At 42.5% G+C, this 21,034-nt stretch overlaps 1 protein-coding gene across 3 annotated transcripts in view; it reads left to right on the top strand.

Annotated features, from left to right (window-relative positions):
- The window catches only part of TAOK3 (TAO kinase 3), a 2,060,965-nt gene that overhangs the window by 1,154,719 nt on the left and 885,212 nt on the right, over window positions 1-21,034 (top strand). For all 3 annotated transcript variants that reach the window (XM_044068327.1, XM_044068326.1, XM_044068325.1), the window contains exon 10: window positions 14,587-14,700. In XM_044068327.1, the coding sequence (XP_043924262.1) occupies window positions 14,587-14,700 (114 nt within the window). The remainder of the gene's footprint in view (window positions 1-14,586; window positions 14,701-21,034) is intronic.

Genomic DNA, 21,034 nt, shown 5'->3' with positions numbered 1-21,034 from the left:
TCCAAAATATTTGGTTTATATTGTGTTTGGTGACAAATGTAAAATATCTAAAAATGTCATTACATTGTTTTATTAAAATATAAGACTTAGAAAGGTTGCATATTTCTTACAAAAGTGGTAATTTCTGATTTTTTTGATTTTTTTTAATGCTCTGGAAGACACTTTTTATATAAAAATTGAAAATGTTCACATTTAAAATTCAGAATGCGGCTACTGTGTTATCTTTAAAGCCAGGAATAACTTCTAATGAAAAGGTTACACCTCATTGTTCCAGTATCATTTTTTGGAAATACTGTTAAATATCTGAAAAAATATTGGAGATCTGAGGTGAGGTGGAATCCATAGATGTGGTATGTGTTGCATAGGAAAATCCACAATGTGAAATTTGTAGACAGTAGGTTATTGGGGATGCAGACAATAAACTTTGTGGTGCATCAGACTTGTTTATCCATGTACAAGCTACATACAAGTCAGTGACTCACCATGAATAGCAGAGCTATTGCAGTTCAGATGCAGGGAAGCTGTGTTCCAAAATTGTTGTATGTTATTAAACTGCAACGCAGGTGCACAAGATATGCCAGCCAGTGTAAAGGCAGTCTGCTGACACCACAGCTGTATTATGACAGCAGACATTGTGATCAGACCATGTACAAACCGCCGACCAGATATCAAATTACACTTTTAAGCAGAAAATACATATTGGCCTATCCTATGTATGTGTGTATTTACAAAAGTTTATCTTTTTATATAGTTATATAGCATGCATGTTTGTGGGGGTGCACATAGAAATACTGTATGCACAGCAGTGCAGGATGGTAAAACCCACCTGTAACATGCTGCCACTGCATATGGTGCACAGTTGTTCTGCATTTGTTATAACAAGCCACTGTTTTCTGTACTTCCTTCTCTGCAGCCTGTGACATAAGACAGTGACAGCACTAATAGATTTTAAGACCAGAATGAGATGTAGATGAAGGCTATTATATAACAAACTGTATGGTTAATGAGATAAATTCAGTTCAGAACTTTATATATTTTGCTGGGCACTCATACCGTAGAAGCCATTTCATTGAACTTCTCTGCACAAATTACTCTGTATATAGTGTGTCACTGAAACATGCAGATTTAGGTGTATGTGCATCTTGTAATTTGCATGCAGTGTACATAAGCACTTGCGCTTCCTCAATTTTTTTTCCAGATTACAGTTTGTGTCTTACAGTTGCTAAAACTGCATCCATTCATATTTTTCAGTACCTACTTTGTTTAATTGAGGGTCACAAGTAGTTTGAGCCTCTTCTGGCAAGCATATGACATAAGACACATACCAGACCTGAATGGGATGGCAGTACATTCAGGATGCATATACACCCACACACCTTGTGACAGTTTTATTGTTGCTGGTTTAACCACGTTTGTGATGTGGAAAGAAGATGAAAATGCATGCCAAAACCAAAGTGGGACACATGGGAGAGTATGAAGACAGCACAAAAGCATGTCTCAAGTCTAAACACTCTTAAGTGCAGGATAAATGGACTGTTGGGCATCCATTACTGCCATTGACTTACTAAACCAGTGAGCTGCTGTTGACATTTTTATTTGTTCCTCAACTAATGGATTCGGACCCGACCCGGCCTCTTTCTCTAGACTCTAGGATTTGACTCTCAAGCTCCTCCCTTACCCATAATGTCCCTGACCACTGTGTTACCTCAGATCTCGTTTGCCATTTTTCAGGTTTGGATGGTATTGTGAGCTCTCAAGCTCACTTTGGGTTTAGTGAGTGCAAAAAACTTATATTCTTCTCTTTAAACATTGTATGTTCTGTAGTCGTATCTCGCCTTCATTCTTACATATGGGTTCATAGCTGATCTTAGGCTTTGACTCGGCCGATTACAAAGCTCAAAGTCTCTTAGTTGGATCGTGGCAAGGTAGGTATTCCATAGTGCACTAGTAAGAATCCCCAGATCTCATTTGCCGCGTCTACGAGTTCAGAAGTGCTTCTTGCTTGGCCGTGGCTAAGTTGCATATTTTTCATTATTATCATAGCTCTTATTGATATTTCTGTTTATAAGATAGCTTAGTTTACATAGTTTTAGCAATAGTTTTTCATAGGTAGATAATAGTAGCGTGTTTTTGCTAATTTTTTCCATAGTTATTGCTGAGAACTTGTTGGCCGTCCTAGGCCTGTTTTTGTTCTCAGAGTGGTATCCTTTCTCTGTGCTAGTTTGACTTAGTTTTCCTATTTAGCGTAGGTCCGCATTTGTGTTAGGACCTTGTTTTTCCAGTTTTCAATAGAATAGTATATTGTGTGCAGTGTCGGTTACTATTATTGGCTAGTTTTTTACCTGCTGTTTAAATTTACAGTTTGTGTTTTTTTTTCTGACTTAGCTTCTTTCCCGTTTCCCAGCAGCTAGGTCCATTTAAGTTAGAGGTCCTAGTCCTCTAACTTTTTTGGTGTTTTTTCCTCAACAGGGCTAGGCCCGTTTAAGTTAGAGGACCTTGTCCTCTCTTCTGTCTTTATAGAAGTTCTGTTTGTACTAAGCATGTCGAAGGAGTCCAAAGATCGTAAACCTTCGGGTTTTAAAAAGTACCTTAAGTGCTCCCGAAGAATATCAATTACTGATGTGCATAGTAATTGCATTTACTGCCTCGGAGCCATTCATCTACAGGAAACTTGTTCTTTCTGTCACTCCTTCAGCTCCAGAGTTCTCCAAGAAAGGAAGAACAAATTAATACTGAAAGGTCTCATTAAGCCTTCTTTCGAGTAGGACTTAGCCAGTTGTCCATCATCCTCCAAGTCTCCCTCCTCAAAGAAAGAGAAGGTTAAGTTGGCAAAGAGACATTCTCCTGCACCGGTTTTGTCTGGACCTCCTCAGAAAACATTAAAATTGGATAAGCCTTCTACCTCTTTGGCTCCACTGTCCTTGGAGCCACTTGAGGTTATCGATGTTGACACTGCAGTATCGGCCCCAAGTCTTTCAGAGCCGACTACTGAGAAATTGCTTCGGAGCCGGTCTAGAGAGCTATTGCCAGTCTCCCCGACTTTATGATCTCCCATATTACAGAGAGCTAAGTTGCCTACCCTGTCATCCAGATCCTCCAAGAGCCTTTTAGAAGAGGATGTAGAGAGAGTAGTGCTTAGACTTTTGAAGTCATCTGCTTTACCAAACTTATTGCTGGGTCCGACTCAGTTGGTTCCGGAGCCATCTAAGACCATTCTCCCTGTTGCTGTTCCTCCTCTGAGCCATGTTGGTCCTTCAGAGCCGAAGTTTTCGGTGCCACCTGTTGTGGAACCCTCGGTTCCAGCACCCCTTGTGGCTGTCTTGGAGCCGAGTTCCGCTCCAACACCATCCTTGGTGTCTAGGAGCTGAAGCTCACCAGTCAGCCCTGACAGGGGCGCTTGGACCTGAACCTCCTCAGTGCCGAGCCTAGCTCTCAATGCGTCGGCTAGGTTGAGCTCGGATCCTACATCCATCTCGGAGCCGATCGCTTTGGAGCCGAGGACTACCTCTGTTTCCTCGGAACCGGGGCTGTCCTTGGTGCCGGAGAGATCTGCATTTCAGATGATGAGGAGCATGCTGTCTCAGTCATCAGCTCCACACAAGTTTGCCGATACTCTTCCACCTCAAGCACCGACCCCTGTCTCAGCACCTTCTCTCTCTGTCTCGACAGCAGAGACCCGCAACCTCAGAAGCCCCCTTTGGGTGGCCCCCAGTCTTCCGAGACCTCCCCAGAATATCCTTCTGAGTAGCCCCCTCAGAAAAGAACATACAAGAGGAAGCATGTAGACTCTCCAGATGAGTCCATCACCTCAGACACTGACCTCAAGGAGTCAGAAGGGTCCCCCAGGTCGTCCTCTGATGATATCTCCTTTGTAGATGTCTTAGAGATCCTAAAGTAGAGAGGTGGCTGGCCCACTGTCACCCCTTCTGATGAGGAGTCTGTGTACCTGAAGGCTTTCGGGTCTCAACCTTCAGCCGCTTGGGTGTCTTCACCTTTTGATGAGCTCCTGGACCTAGTTAGTCGAAAGGTGTGGGAAACTCCTGATGCTGTGGAACCAGTCCCCAGAAGACCCAACAAATTTCTCTTAGTCCCCAAAGAGAAAGAGTTCTTGACCAAAGGTGTGCCTGTAGATGCCATGGTGGTGGCGGCAACCACAAAGATGGAACTAGCGGAGACTTCTACATCTGTCTATCCAGCAAACAAGGAGTCTCGAACGATGGATAGATACGGGAAGCGTATCTTCTCTTCAGTGGCTTTTACTCTCAGATCACTGAATTACCTCACACATTTTACTTTGTTTCAAAGAGATCTCCTAAAGGAGCTAGGAGATGCTCTCCAAGGTACATCAACTGAAGGAGTACCTGAGACAGTTACTGCTCAGTGGTTCAGCTTAAACTCCATTGTCAACTCCTCCATGAGGCTGATCTCCTATGCAGCAGATGGATCAAGTAGGGCAGCGGGTTCAGGGGTTTCACTTAGGAGACACTTCTGTATGCGCTTATGCAGTTTTGCGGAGCCCTCAAAATATACTTTTATCAACGCCCCCTTTGATGGTTCCTCTTTGTTTGGATCAAAGGTAAAAGATACGCTTATCAGGTGCAAACAGGAAGGGAAAACTCACTTTGCCATGGGAGTACGTTTTACCATCCCTTCTAGACCATACCCCAAGGGTCAGAGGGGCAGCAAAATGTGGTCCAAGAAATCCCAGAGATTTTTCCAGGACGCACAGGGTGATTCCTCCTTCAGAGGCAGGGGAGGAGGGGCTAATGGTAGACGTCACCCTAGAGGTTCCTTTGGTGGCCGTCCCTGTTAGCGCTCCTGATGTGGGGCCCGGCTGCGCTTCTCTGGAGCCAGTCAGGGGTCACATCTTTGTATCCAGAAGCCTGGCTCAACATCACCCAAGACAAGTAGGTACAAAGAATAATCACCAGAGGATACTCCATACCCTTCTTTCTTCCACCTCACACCCCCAAGAAGATCCCAGATGTTCCACCCAATCACAGGGATCAAGCAACCATAGAAGCTCAAAAGTTACTTTCAAAGAGAGTCATCCAAACCGTCCCTGCAGACCAAATAGGATTCGGAACTTACTCCAGATTCTTTTAGTGCCAAAACGAGCAGGGGACTGGAGACCCATTTTGGACCTCACCAAACTAAAACGAATCAGTAAAGAAGTCCAAGTTCCAAATGGTAACCCTGCAGTCTATACTCCCTCTATTAGGGAAAGACAATTAGATATGCTCCATAGACCTCCAAGATGCGTACTATCACATCAAAATGGACAGAGCATCGAGGAGTCATCTACGTGTCTGCCTGGAAGCCGGTCATTACCAGTTTCATGCTCTGCCCTTTGGTCTCACCACAGCCCCCAGGTTGTTCACCAAATGCATGGCAGTAGTGACAGCTCACTTGAGATGTCGTGGATTCCTAGTCTTTCCATACCTGGACGACTGGCTCCTGACCGCCACCACCAGGCACATACTCCTACAAGCCAGGGATTCGACCATCCAGCTCTGTACCCAGCTAGGAATTACGATAAATTGGGAAAAGTCTGCCTTGTTGCCCTCTCAATTTGTGACTTTTATAGGCGCAGAAATAGACACAGTTGCCATGATGGCTCGTCTTCCTGCAGACAGAATTCAAAACCTCAGACAACAGATATACAGCTTACTTCCTCAGCAAAAAGTCAAGGTCACGACAGTGATGAAACTTTTAGGGACCATGGCTTCTACCATAACTCTAGTTCCACTAGCGAGATTGCATATGCAAATTCTTCAATGGCTACTTTTTTCCCAGTGGTCTCTTCAACAACTGCCTCTATCTCATCATATTCTCATAACGGAATCTTGTAAAAAGGACCTTCGTTGGTGGATTCAGCCCAATCATCTGATGACAGGAACACCCTTCCTTCCTCGCCAACCTGTTGCTACTGTGACCACGGATGCCTCCCAGATAGGCTGGGGGGGGGCATTATCTAGGCAAGACTGTCCAAGGCACATGGTAAGGTCACGAGGCTCACTTGCATATCAGTGACCTAGAGATGAGAGCAGTGCTACTAGCATTACAAGCACTTCACGATTTTCTTTCTCTAGGGATGATAGCAATCCAATCGGACAATATGTCAGTGGTATGGTATCAAGGAGGAACCAGATCTTACCCCCTTTGTTGAGAGGCTCTTTGTGTTTAGCAGTGGGTGATATCTTCCCAGCGCTTTGTAGTAGCAACACATATCCTGGGGACAACCAATGTGATAGCTGACAAGCTCAGCAGGGCACTCTTGATGCCGCACGAGTGGTCTCTGAATCAGAAAGTAGCGGAACAGATTTTCCACAAATGGGGGCAGCCTTGCTGCGATCTGTTTGCCAGTCCAATCAACGCCAAATGCAGCAGCTACTTCTCCCTTATCCCCCCACCGGGGGAGTCTCTGAGAGACACACTTGTTGACAATTGGCCTCTGGGATTTCCTTATGCATTTCTCCCCTTTCCGCTCATATCGAAAGTGATCCAGAAAGCGAAGTCCTTGGGAAGCAATATGATTCTGATCACTCCTTACTGGCCTCGTCAGATTTGGTTCCCCTTTCTCAGGCCTCATCTCCTAGATGACCAGTGGACTCTGGACCCAGTTCCAGACCTCTTGACACATATGTCAGGTTTCCTTCACCCCTGCCTCCACACACTCAACTTGACAGCGTGGCTGCTCCACTTCCATCCCTACTCAGGCTCTTCCATCCCTAGTCAGGCTTCATGATTTTTCACCTGCAGTGACCCATATCCTCATGTCTTCCCACAAACCTTCCACGAGGAATTTATACGCTAGCAAATGGAGAAGATTTTCTATCTGGGCAAAAGAGAAAAATGTAGATCCTTACACAGCATCCATCCCCTTGGTGTTAGAATTCCTAACCAAACTTTTCCATCAGGGATCAGCTGCTGCTACAATTAAAGTCCATCTGGCAGCGATATCCAATTTTCATTTGGGACAACGTGAGCCTAATCTGATGGCTCACAGATTGTGTTAAATTTTCCTTAAAGGCATTACCTTACTGAGACCTCCCTTTCAGGAACCTGTATCTTCTTGGGATCTAAATTTCATTCTATCCAAACTTACTTCCCCGCCTTTTGAACCCGTGCATTTGTGTGAACTGACGTTTATGTTTTGGAAGACCATTTTTGTAGTAGCTATTACATCCGCTAGAAGGGTGTCAGAGTTGCAAGCACCATCAGTCAAACCTCCTTAATTGATTTTTCATAGAAACAATTTCCCTTTCTACAAACCCTTCCTTCATCCCCAAAGTTTGCTCTCAGTCTAATTTGAACCAAACTATCGAACTGCCTGTATTTTTTCCTAATCATTCAAACAGTGCAGAATATAAATTTCATCAACTTGATGTTCACAGACAGTTACAGTTCTACCTACATAGAACTAAGGAATTTAGAAAATCAGACCAATTGTTCGTATCCTTTTCTGAAACCAGGATAGGTTTGCCAGTCTCTAAAGTAACTCTATCTAAATGGATTTCCAACTGTACTTCTTTTATCTACTCTTCCAATGGAAAGAACCTTCCGTTTAAAATTAAGGCTTATTCCACAAGATACCTATCAACATCTGCTGCCTTTCAAGCCAGAGTTCCAATTGACAGTATTTGTGCAGCAGCAACTTGGGCTACCCCTCATACCTTTATTACTCATTACAAATTGGATTTGACCTCAAGGGTAGAGCCTCTGGTTCCACGGTTCTTAGGAGTATATTCCCATGAGCCACCTGAGAAAATGGTGCTAGGGACGCTGTCCCATATGTAAGAATGAAGGCGAGATAGGACTACAGAACATAAAGAAGTCATGTACTAACCATAAGTTTACATGTTTGCAGTCCAGCTCGCCCTTCATTCTTACGAACCCACCCACCTACCCCCCGTCCATGTATCCTTGGGGGATCTGGAGACAGGATAGTATTGCCTTTGGTAGGTTGGAGACCTTTCATCTTTGTTGTTCCTTGTGAATAACCTTTCTATCACTTTTATAGTCAGCAGCAAACAAGATCTGGGGGTTCTTACTAGTGCACTATGGGATACCTACATTGCCATGAGCCAACTAGGAGACTTTGAGCTTTGTAATTGGCCGAGTCGAACCGAGGATCGGCTCTGAACCCATATGTAAGAATGTAGGGTGAGATGGACTACAAACATGGAACGTTATGGTGAGTACATAACTTCTTTTTTCCTTGGTGTTATTAATAGTATCTCCCTTACCCCTTTTCTAAACGTTCCTGATACCAAATTAAGGTATTTCTCTTAGGTAAACTTTGCTATCATTGTTGGTAACCTTCTTCCTTTGTTAGCTCACATTGAGGTATCTTCTAGCATACCATTGTTGGTATAATTATTTTGTAATTGTCATAGCTATTTAAAAAAAAAAAAAAAAATTTTTTTTTTTCTTTGTTTGTAGGCCTCTGTCATAGGCTGCCTTGCAGTATGGTAGTAAAGCCTACTGGATTCAAAAACTGCACTATTTCCTGTGGGTATAAGATTCCCAACTCTGATGCCCAAAAAGAGGATTGCTTAGGCCCGGTGCATTTTGACACCTCCTGCTCCATTTGTGTGGCATTTAATGCCAGGGCCATTAGTGATGGAACAAACAAGCTTGTTTTAAAAGGCCTCCTTCAAGCTTTGCTCCTTCTACTGGTACTTCTTCATCAGGGGATCAAACCCCCGTCTCATAAACCCAAGGAGCATCGAAGACTCACCCCTGCTCGATCTGCTAACTCAGTACTTGCATTGGAGCCTCCTAAGAAGGTTTCAGAAAGCATGGATCTGAAGTCTACTGTTGCCAAGTCTCTACGGTTTCATAGTCCAATGTTTTCCCCAAAACTTATATCCCCGATGTTGAGGTCTCCCTTTCTTCAGGTTGCTCCTAAAAAGTCTTGAAGGCCACCTTCCATTTCTTCCTCTATTAGGTCCTCCCAAAGTCATTCTTAGGCAGAGGTGGATAGAATGATGAAAAAATTCCTCAGAACACAGATCCAGATGGCCGTTTTACCAGTTTCATTTCCCATCGGATCTGTGAACCATAAACCTTCTTTTCAGCTTATTGCCTCTTCTCTGATCTGACCTACTGTTTTGGAGTCCTGGGATTCGAGATCCCAGAGAGTCGAAATGATGGATCCAAAGATTCTTCTGTCTTCAACTCCAGCAGTCTACGTGATATGATCAGCTCCTCTCCCTCTGGAGCATGATAGCACTTGGAGCCAAAGTGTCAGCATCAGATATGAGGGGTTAACTTTGACACCAAAGCTTTCAAATCTGTCGCTTCCCCTTGGGGCTTCAGCATTGGACAGCTCTGTTCTAGCTCCTTCCACCTGAGTATGGCTTGTTTGGAGACATCTTAGAGAGCCTTCACCAGAAAGGTGGTTGGCCTTCCCAAACCCCTTCCCAGGAAGAATCACTGTTCTTGGAAGCCTTTGAGTCTGGACCATCTACATTTTGGGTCACCCCCCCCCCTGCAGATGAGCTTCTATACCTCATCTCCCTCAGGATATGAAAGAACCGGACTCCATGGAACCGATCCGCAAACGCCTGGGCAAAATTTTGAGTGCCCCCTCTGACAGTCAACACTGGGCCAATGGAATCTTGTAGATGCCATGATTGTTGTGGCAGCCACTAAAAAGGAGCTGGCTGAACAGAGCACCACTGTCTACCCACTTAATGGGGGAGTCTAGGTCACTGGACAGGTTTGTGAAGCGAGTGTATGCTTCAGCGAACTTTGCAATACAGTCTCTGAATATCTGGCACATTTCACTAGGTTACAGAGGGACTTCGTTAAGGAAAAGTCTAACTCTACCCCTGTGTCCATTTCTGCAGAGAAACAAAAGTCTTTTTCTTCACTGCTGGCTACCTTGAAGTCCATTACTAACACATCCATGTGGTTAATCTCACATGCAGCTGTAGGTTCCTCATGGACGGCCAGTTCAGGCTTTGCCACTAGGAAATATGCCTGGATGTGGTGGTGGATTTTGCGGAGCCCTTCAATACATCATTCATCATTGCTCCTTTTGATGGATCTTCTTTGTATGAGCCAACAGTTAGAGACACTTGCCCTCAGTGAGCAAGATGGGAAGACCTTGTCTGCTGTGGGAATCAACTTTTCTACCCCACAGAAACCCTTTTCTTTGAACCAATGTGGTGGAAAAAAGTTGTGATTCAGGAAATCTCATGGACCTTTCCAAGAATCATGCAGACACTTTTCCCAAGGAGGCAGAAGGGGGAATAGCTACAATGAAAGACATTGCCCACGCAACAGAGGGGGTTCGCAGAATCAAGGGCCTCAAGATTCCTTCTCGGACAAATCCTTTCAGCCCTCCTGAAAGGTTGCTCAACTATCCCTTTCTGGAGGCAGTCAAGGGGCGCTTGTCCTCGCACCTAAAAGCATAGATAGCCATCACAAATGATTCATGGGTACAAAGGATCATATCCAGAGGATATTTCATTCCCTTTTTACAACTTCCCCAAAGGCAAAGAAAATGTCTCCCCTATGTTCTCACCCAATCAGAAGGAGTTAGCAGTTCTGGACAAAAGAGTCATCCAAGAGGTCCCCTCAGACCAAAAAGGATCCTGAATTTATTCAAGGTTCTTTTTAGTGCCAAAAGAAAACAGGAGACCTGAGATCTATTTTGGATCTCCATTATCTGAAACAGTTTGTAAAGAATTCCAAATTCCGGATGGTCATGGTTCAGTCCATTATGCTTCTCTTACAGGAGGAGGACTGGATGTGCTCTGTCAGTCTTTAAGATGCCTTCTGTCAGATTAAAATGAAGTGGTGCTCTTGAAGATGCCTATACTTCTGTGTGGAAAGCCAGTCATTACCAATTCAGGGCCCTGCCATTCGGTCTCAACACAGTCCCCCAAGGGTGTTCACCAAATACATGGCAGTGGTGGCAGCTCACCTACAACTGATCAGATTCGGAGTGTTTCCTTACTTTGGTGTAGTAAGGAGACAGTCATTAATGAGGCAACGTTTAGAAACAGCCAAGGATTACTTGCTCCAACTATCTCACTCTCTGGAATTACTATCATTCTGGCCATCCCACAAATTCAGCCAGTTCGTCTTGGAGTTTATAGGGGCTCATCTAAATGCAATCAATTGTCTAGTTCTTCTGCCTCAAAACAGAGTTCTTACTTTGAAGTTGCATGTCAAACATATTCTTTCTCCCCCAGCAGAAATCCCCAGGGTTGATGGCTGCTGCAGTAACTCTAATTCCCACTGCTGATCTTCATATGAGAATTCTTCAATGAACTCTAGCAGTGCAATGGTCTTTTCCTCAACATCCCTTACAACATCCAATAAAATTATCTCAGGTTTGCAGAAGAACCATGCTGTGGTGGATACACTCCGAAGAGATTTCTCAAGGGCATCCATTTATTCTTCCTTCCCCAAATGCCACATTGACCACTAATGCCTCCCAGTTAGGGTGGGGGGGGGGCATTACTTGAGATGGACTGTTCAAGGCACATCGTCCCTAGAAGAGACCAATTTGCATATAGATGTTCTGGAGATGAGTGTAGTGCTTCTAGCTTTGCAGGCCTTTCAGAGCTCTCTTCCACTAGGAACTAATACTGTTCAAATGGACAACATGTCAGCAGTCTGGTACATCAACAAACAAGGGGGAACCAGATCCTGTTCCCTGTGCCGATGAGCATTGAGAGTTTGGCAGGTGTCGATCTCTTCCAACTGCTTTCTTGTAATGATGCACATACCGGAGAAGTCCAACATCTTAGTGGACAAGCTCAGGAGGACCATCTTGATACCTCACGAGTGGTATTGCAGTCAATCAGTGGCAAGTATGATCATCCACAAATGGAGTCAACCGTGCTGGTTTTGCCTCATCCCTCAACAACAAATGCAACAGTTTCTTTGCTCTAATTCCCCCTTGGAGACATTCACTGAGAGATACTGTAGTCTGTTTGGCCCTCCGGTCTCCTTTATGCTCACCCTCCCCTGCCTCTAATACCAAAGTTTCTTCAGAAAGCCCTCTGGTTGAAGAGTAAAGTAATCTTTATTGCCCCCTACTGGCATTGGCAAGTGTGGTTTCCCTTCCTGCTGTCTCACCTAGTATGTCCTCCTTGGACACTGGATCCCAGTCCAGACCTCCTGTCACACCTATCAGGAGTGTGTAATCCGGATATTGCAGGCCTCAAGTTGACTGCATGGTTTCTTCCCAGTTTGCAGAATTCTTGTTTCATCCCATAAACCTTCAACTAGGAAAATTTATAAGAGCAAATAGAAAGGGTTTTCATTTTGGGCTCATCAGACAGAGTTGGATCCTTTCACTGCTCCACTTCCGGCTATTTTAGATTTCATTGCCTCCATCTTTCAAGGCAGAGCAAGCTTTGCCACCATCAAAATTCAGTTAACAATGCTTCTTTAGTTTCATCTAGGTTATGTAAGGCCTTTCTTAAAAGTACCTTTTTACTTAGATCTCCTGTCAGGGATCCCACTCCACCTCAGAATCTGACCTTGGTTTTACAGAGTTTGGTGCATCCACCTTTTGAATATTCAGCTAAAGTTGACATTAAGTTTCTGTCTTGGAAAACGGTCCTTCCTGGTGGCTATAGCTGCAGCAAGACAAGTATCTGAAATCCAAGCACTCTCTTCGAAACCACCGTCTTTGATTTTTCACAAAGATAGCGTTACCTTATGCACTAATCTTTCTTTTCTACCAAGGTTGCCTGTGAAACAAACATCAATCAAGTGATCAATTTACCAGTTTTCTTTCCTAAGTTTGACAGTAAAGGAGAATGTACCCTTCATCTTTTAGATGTTCATAGGCAACTGTGTTTTTACCTTCCTAGGACTAAAGAATTTAGGAAAACTGATCAGATGTTTGTCTCCTTTTCCAGTAATAGGATGGGAACACCAGTCTCGAAAACTACTCTTGCCAAATGGATAACTGATTGTATTTCCTATGTTTGTTACTTGAGAGGTCTAACCTTGCCAAGACAACCAAAAACTCACTCAACAACGTCAAAAGCTACATCAGTTTTTTTTTGAGCAAGAGCCTCCATTGATGACATTTTGTGCAGTTACCACGTGGTCTAAGGCTCATAGTTTTATTTCTCATTACAAATTGGATATCAGCAAAAGAAGAAGAGCTGGTGCAGCGGTTAGTGTTGTCGCCTCACAGCAAGAGGCTCTCCATTTCATTTCTCTGCTGGAACTCCTTCTGTGCAGTTTGCATGTCCTTCCTGTGGTTGAGTGAGTTTTAAACACACGCAGGTAGGTGCATGTGTCTGTGTGTGCCTTCTGTGAAGGTTGGGCACCGGACTGGCAACTCGACACAGTAAAAACACCCCTGCCAATCAATCTGTGGACTGATGACCTGCTGTGGTGACCCCTAACCAGGAAAAGATGAAAGACGTTGCTACAGAAACAGAGCTGCATTTAGTTCTGCGGTTCTCCAGAACATCCTTCCATGAGGGCCACCCAAGGTTACCGTAACTGGGGGTTTTGTCCCATTCATTTAAGAACGAATGAAAATGACAACATCAGGCATAGAAGTTATGCACTTACCATAACTATCCATCTGTGTTGTCCATTTTCATTCTTCCTCAAATTCCCCTCACTTTTCCCCTATCTGTGGCTTTGGGAGAGACTAACAGAATTGTTGGTAGGGAACCATAGTTTCTGTTTGAGCTCCTGATCTTTCAGCTGTTACTTTTCTGTCAAATCAATATTGAGATATTTTGTTGTGATATTGTACAACAGCAGCAAACTCAATCTGAGGTAACACAGTGGTCAGGGGCATTGTGGATAAGGAAGGAAGGAGCTTGAGAATTGGATCTTAGAATCTAGAGAAAGTGGTCAAATTGGATCTCAGGATCGGATCTGAACCCATTCGTTGAGGAAGAATGAAAATGGACAACACAAATGCATAGTTATGGTGAGTACATAACTTTTATTTCTGTGCCCTAGTCTTGAAGCTCAGGATGAGCTGCTATGTTCTTTTTCCTTGAACCAGCCTGTGCCTCAAGTGTTATGTGCTGTCTGCATGTGCATATAGTTTGTTGTGATACTGTGTTTCCCATAGTGCTTACAACACAGTTGAGATGCAAAGTGCACTGACTGGTATGATGTGCACACTGCCTTTCTTTTTTAACACCCCCCCCCCCCAATGTTTTCTGACAGTGCTGTACAGTGTTTACCATATGCTTATTGTATTGCTGAGATGCACTGAGTGCATACATGTCAAATCACTGGCCCTTTGATTAAATACTGATAGGTGTGAGATTCTGCTCGTTAATTGCATGTCTGCCAGTATACCTTCCAAGACACCCTCTAATGCCTCCCTCTGTAGATACATAGGGGCATACGTCTTTTATGAATTGAGCCAGCTGCTGTTCACAAACCAGTAGTAGGGAGGGATACAAATTTCTATAAAAAAGTCAGAAAAAAAGAGTGATTTTTTTATTAATCTTATGATTTTCGTATGACAGTTTGTGCCATCAGTATTATTTGTATAATGCATGCATGGAATGTTTCCACTAATGTTTTTTTTTATTGTAAGGCTGTTTATTTTCCATTTTTCTTATTTAGGGATATTAAAGCTGGAAATATTCTACTGACAGAGCATGGTTTGGTTAAACTGGCTGATTTTGGGTCCGCGTCCATAGCTTGTCCTGCCAATTCTTTTGTGGGTACTCCTTACTGGTAAGTGAAATTTACAGAGACCTAGCTAATTATAAATGGTATTAACACATGCGTAAATGGGCATGCCTTCGTTGAAGGTTGAACGTCGAGCTGGCACCTCGGCGCTGGTGAAAATGTACTGCCAATCATTAGTGGACCAGAGTTCCGCTGTGGTGACCCCTAACCGGGAAAAGCCGAAAGACAACAACAACATTAACACAGCAACAATAACAGTAATGGATACTCTGAATAGGAAAATGACTAAATAAAGCTTACATAGTAACTTGTGTTTCTGTTGAGTTTATCTGCTACACTGAACATACATCCATTGTATAAAGTTTTTCTTTAGTTGTGTATAAAAACTTTCTTTTATGCATATAGCACCTTTTTAGTAACTGTGTATGTATTTGAAACTTGTTTAAGTGAAGCCTGCTTAAACAGGTATTGATTACCTTTTATTCTGTTACACATCCATGAAAATGGTTATATTAAGGGGTGCAGGGGACAAGCAAAGCCCTCTGCTTTGGTATGTGTGGGACTTGCCCCACTCATACAAGAGTAGTGTCTGTTTTTAGGCCTTTTTCTCAGCAGCTTTCATTTGTCTGTTTTCACTTAAACAGGCTTCATGTATGCAAAACATATTCTATTATTCATCTTTGTCATTTCCACAGTCTCTTCCATTCCTCACAGAGTACTTCATTCAAGTTTCATGCTGTTATCTGTTTCCTTCAGAAAGTGAAGAGTACAGACCCTCTGTAGTGCAGAAAGCCTCAATAAAATGTTCTTCAGCCTCTTATTTATTTTCTTCTTCCAGACTTAGTTGACCCTCCACAAAGAAGAAGCCTTCCCGCATACTTGACGAAAGTATTTGGGCATCACACTGTCTTAATCTGTTGACTGGATAAGTGAGCTGATCTGTGGACAATTTTCAGTCACAGATTAGACTGTAGTGGCAAAAACAGTCCACACAGTTGCATATTAATTAGCATTATACATTCTAAAGAAAATGTTTGCAGATACATATCTGTACAAATACAGCAGAGACAATCACACATAGTAAGGCAGTACATTGTAAACAATGCATTCTAAATATACTCAGTTCTTTACAAAGCAAATTTTTGGTGTAGTCCTTATACAGAGACTGTACAATTAGTGAAATGTTTAGATACTACTGTTATTAACTGTACCAGAAGCTGTAAGCTATCAATATGAATTTAAGCAAAAAGTATACATCAGCATAAAAGTTGGCATACACACAGAGCTCAGCATGAACAAACATGATGTTATTGAACTGGAAAGATGAGGTAGTCATATAGAGCCATGAACTCAAGGATCTTCTTTTGGTATTAGGCCCCTGTTGCCAGGCCCTAGCATGGCGGACATTTCCTAACAGTCTTATGGGCCTTCCATTGTTGCAGCAGAAACCCACATTGGTCCTGAAAATGAATGCATTTCTAAAAGAGTTAGGTGCTCATCTTGATTCTTCTATACTAGAAGCCAAGTGGCTCTGCTTTGAAAAGGGAGGCTCCACATCACCCATCTTGAGCTATGAGCATTTTTTCTGGGCTTGAGGACCTTCATAGGGATGCTGATTGTGGAACCCTGTCTTTTTTGATCCAGCAACAAGACCATCGTGTTGTGTACATATGTATTATGCCCCCTGTTCAAATAAGGACAGTGCATATCTGGCAAAAGGGGTTCTGAAGAGAGGCATCTGTATCTCAGGAGATAAAGGAAAGCTAAATGGAAACTGGTGGACTTCTGAGTTGTTCCACTAATATCCTGGAGTTGAAGATTCATGACCCATGCCTGGTATCTGTCTTACAGAAGTGAGTGGGGCACTTTGAAGTTTGATCTGTTTGGCATTCAGGAGAATAGTTTTCATCTTCTGCTGCACGTTCAGTGCCTGTGTGTGAAATGCTTGTATATGTGCCTGTCATTTGCACTGATTCCAAGATTAATCTGAAATTTAGGGAAGAAAGGAACATTCAACCTTCAAAAACTTGTGATAACAAAGACCAAAGGCTGAATTTAGCACTAAATTCAGCCTTTGGTTTTTCTTATCACAAGTTTTTGGTGGATTTTTATTTTTTTGATGTTTTTATCCACCTGGTCATTTGGGACTGTATCAGTTTGTCAACATTCAACTTTGCTCCCACTGCTGAGAATGGTTTGGTTTTCTTGTCCCTGATTGTACAGAAACTTTATCGGTACTAGCTGGTAGGATCTTAGAATTAATGTTACATTTGGCTCCACATCAGGACTTTTCTGTTGATGTAGAGTCCCTGCTCTGACTGATCCTTTTGCCGGGGTGTGTGATTTAAGACTAAAAAGGCGAAGCAGAATCCAGACCAAAAAGTACTGGTAACCAACAAACAATCACAAGCCTGGAAAACGAAGCAGGAGGTACCAGCAAAAAGTCCTTTATTGAGCCACTACGTTAAAATGAAAATACACCATTAACGCCTTTACCATATACAAGTATGTTTTCGTCAAAGAATCATTCGACTTCATCAGATGCTGACAACCATACAGTACTCCATATTTATTTAATTCCCTATTAATTGAAACCTATCAGAATGCTTCAATTAAGTTTAAAACAGCAAATACATAGTGGCTCAATAAAGGACTTTTTGCTGGTACCTCCTGCTTCGTTTTCCAGGCTTGTGATTTAAGACTGCCAGGATGTGATGTCATCCACTCAACAGACATTTTCTTCCTAGTGGATGAAGTGCTTTATTTGGGCAGAACTTTTTGTTGCCACTCTGGTCAATTTGAAGGTGGTCCTGACCTGCTTAGTCTTGTAGATTGTTGCAAAAGGCTAAGGCCATGAGCTGCTAATGAGCTTCATCCTGTAGTTCTGGATTTCATTGGTCAGTCTCTATTTCTCTACTGTGGGCTCTGTGCAAGTCACTTCACCAAACAGCACTCTCAGGTCAGTGCTTAAAATAGGGACTTATCTGGGTTTAACTGGTCAGCTAATTGGCCATTAGTTCCCAATGTGAGAGGTGGGCTGTTTGGGTTATATTTAGAAATGAAAGAATTATTCTAGTAGGTTTATTTTGATGCTGCCAAGTCTCCAGGTCTTAATGATGCATTATCTATTAACAATTATTTCAAATTTAAATCGTATCAAAGATAATGTTGTTGCATTTTTAAGTATTTGTGTATTAGTTTTATATTTACAGTAATTTTGTTAATTGTTTTTTACATTTTGTCTTTAAGATGATGTAATTAATTAAGTGATCATATGATTCCTTATATTTAAAGTTTGAACATTTTGGCAGCCAGTTTTTATCTGAAGAAGTCTGGCATTGGTTTTAGGATGAAAAGCACTTAATAAAATTCTTGTGTGAGCTTTTTTGGAGATGAGTGCTTCCACTTTTACAAGTGGTTTAAATACTTTTTTGTTTTTTCACTTTCTTCTTTCTACTGGCTGCTTTTTAGTGATCCTAACTTGGGAGCTGTCAAGTGAAAGCCTTATCTATCCAGATTTATGGTCACATTTTACACTGTTTCACTTGTTACAGTCAACACTATTTTTTTTACCTTGTAGCACGTGTTGGTTGCAACCATTTTGGATCTTAACATATTTCTGTTTATGGGGGTCTATATCATGTACTCGAAACGTGAAATAACCAACAACCATAAGAACGACACATCTACATCGAACGCTGGTAAATACAAAACACCTAAAAGATGAAATTCCACATTTCGAATTACCATAGTTGGCCAACACGAACGGAATTACATTTCCTAATTATTTTCGATGATCATGTTCACAAGTCATGGTAATTCGGTATTGTGAATCTCGTCTTTTAGGTGTTTCATATTTCTCAGCGTTCGATGTAGATGTGTCGGTCTTATGGTTGTCGGTTATTTCACATTTCGAGTATATGATATAGAATTGTTTTATGAGGGTTGCTGCCATATGGACTTAAAAACCTTTTTACTTTGACCACATTTCCATTTCTAATTTTTGTTTTAGATCTATGCTGCCTCTTGGATTATTAATTGTTTAATACATTCTAGAACGATATATGTGCTTTCTAGCTGACTATTGTTTAACATTAGTACTGCCCTTTGGCTAGGTGTAGGTATTTTTGATACACTTAATTTGCTTTTATATTACTCTACCCGTTATTCTGTTTTATGTGACATCAGTTGGCTAGATTTTATCACTCAAAATTCAGCATAATTTATTTTGACAGATTATTTTAAAATAATTGTTCTGTCACTTTTCATTTGACTATGTCAGCATTTGTTTCAGCCTGTTTTTTTTTCTTTGTTATAATCTTTAATATTGTTTTTTGTGCTAATACATTGGCAGGGTAGGTATTGGTTGTTGTGACCCTTTGCTCTTTTTCATCGAGCAGGATTAATTTTTCAGACTTGTAGGTACTTTCATATTTTTAATAGACATAGGGGAAGGCATGAGATTTGAGCCACTCTGAGGTGCCAGCTTGGTAAGTCCTTGGACCAACAACCTCAGCACTGAAGAGAGACATTATGATGTGTTCGGTTTATCTTTTCTTCAACCTGTACCTTGTGTTCCAATCTATCATTGGCAGGTAGGTGGGAACAGTCCTCCTGTGTGACCCTGTTTTAGTGCCTTTGTTACCAAAAGGGCAGTTAATCCACAATAAGCCTGGGATTCTCTCTTACCTATTGAGTGAAGTAGACCTTGTTTTTGTAATGGAGTCATCGCTTGATGACTAATTTGTCCCTTGGCTCATGGATATGGTATTGCAGTACAGTAGATTTCAATCCAGACTACCTCACTGGTCTGTGCTTCGACTCTGGGCTTCTTGGATATATTTGGTCCTCCGCATCCTGTGGCATGGGAATTGCTGATTCAGGTTTCATCGGCTCCAGGGATTTTTTGGTCCGATTCAACCTTCTCAGTTCTTGTCGGATTCAGTGATGAGTTTTGGAGCTGAGGGATTAGGTAGACATTTCCACTAGTTTTATTGGAGATGTCAGCCTTTGAGACTTCTGCTCAGATCACAGATGTGCCAACCACTCAGTTAGATAAGAGGATGCCACCTGGGCTGTTTCTCTCACTTTTCATTTGGAGAGTTGCATCTGGCCATGGGCGCAATCTTTTCGGATCCCACAGAGGTTTTGGAGTGACTTTCCGGGTGCTGGTTAGGATCATTTCACCACCCATGGTTGATTCATAGGATCATTTGACTGTAGTTTCTCCCGATGATCCATGCTTATTGTGGTTGACTTCTCAACAGGCGTCATCTAGTCAGTTTCATTTAGTAGACCCCAGACCTTCTGCTATACTACAGAGACAGTCCTTAGAGGACTCTAGAGCATCATCTCCTGAGTCACGTAGGAAGAGGGCATGCAAGAGGAAGTACACTGACTTGCCTAATGAGTCTGTCACTTCAGATACTGATTTGGATGATGGAGAGAACTTCCCACAGTCTCATCCTGAAGACGTTTCCTTTGGAGAGATCCCGAAGTTCATGAGGCAGAGGAGACCTTGGCCAACTGAACCCCATCCCCCCTTCCCCAGTATGTAGCAGTATTATTTGAGACACATGGAACAACCCCTTCTAATTTGTGGGCTGCTCTCCAGCTGACAAAATGGCAGTGTTGGCAGTGAGAAAATCGTGGCAGGAACCAGACATGTAAAAGTCCGTCTACAGGAAGCTTGATAAGATATTTCATCACCCTAAGGACAAGCTCTTTTGGGCCAAAACTTCCTCAGACTCCATTATAATTGTGGCAACCACCAGAAAAGAATTGAAAGAAGACTCTTCTTCTGCCCAAAAAGGAGTCTTGGGCAATGGATAGAGTGGGGAAGCAGGCATATGCTTCTGGTTCCTTTGCTATCCAGGTTGATAACTACTTCGCTCATATGACCAAATCCCACTGGGATCTCTCACAACAAGCCTTATCCACTCTGAAAAAAACATTAGGCTGGAGTCACAGAAGCAACTTCATGCCACACTATCTATAATATTCAGTATTAACAACCTGTTCATGAGCATTCTACATAATGCAGCAGATGGAGTGGCGAGAGCAGCTGAAGCAGGCATCATAATGAGGTATCTGAAGTAGCTGCATTTGTGTGATTTTGGAGATGACTTTAAAGTGTCCCTTACAAATGACCCCTTCGAGGAAACTACCTTATTTGGTTACACAGTTAATGAAAGGATGCAGAAGAGTGAGCAGGATGGTAAGACCCTCTCTGCAGAAGGAAGGAGTTTTGAGACATCTGATTGAACCTTTAATTGGAACCAAAAGAGTGCTGAATCACTCTGGTTTCATAAATCTAGCCATCAACATGACTCTTCTTCTGATAGAGGTGGCTGCAGCAGAGGATGCCACTTCAGTGGAT

Source organism: Protopterus annectens, chromosome 4.part0, assembly GCF_019279795.1.
Source record: "Protopterus annectens isolate FY-2018-M chromosome 4.part0, PAN1.0, whole genome shotgun sequence".
Classification (NCBI taxonomy): domain Eukaryota; kingdom Metazoa; phylum Chordata; order Ceratodontiformes; family Protopteridae; genus Protopterus; species Protopterus annectens.
Note: the sequence above shows the minus strand (reverse complement) of the source record. Positions and strands in the feature narration are given on the sequence as shown.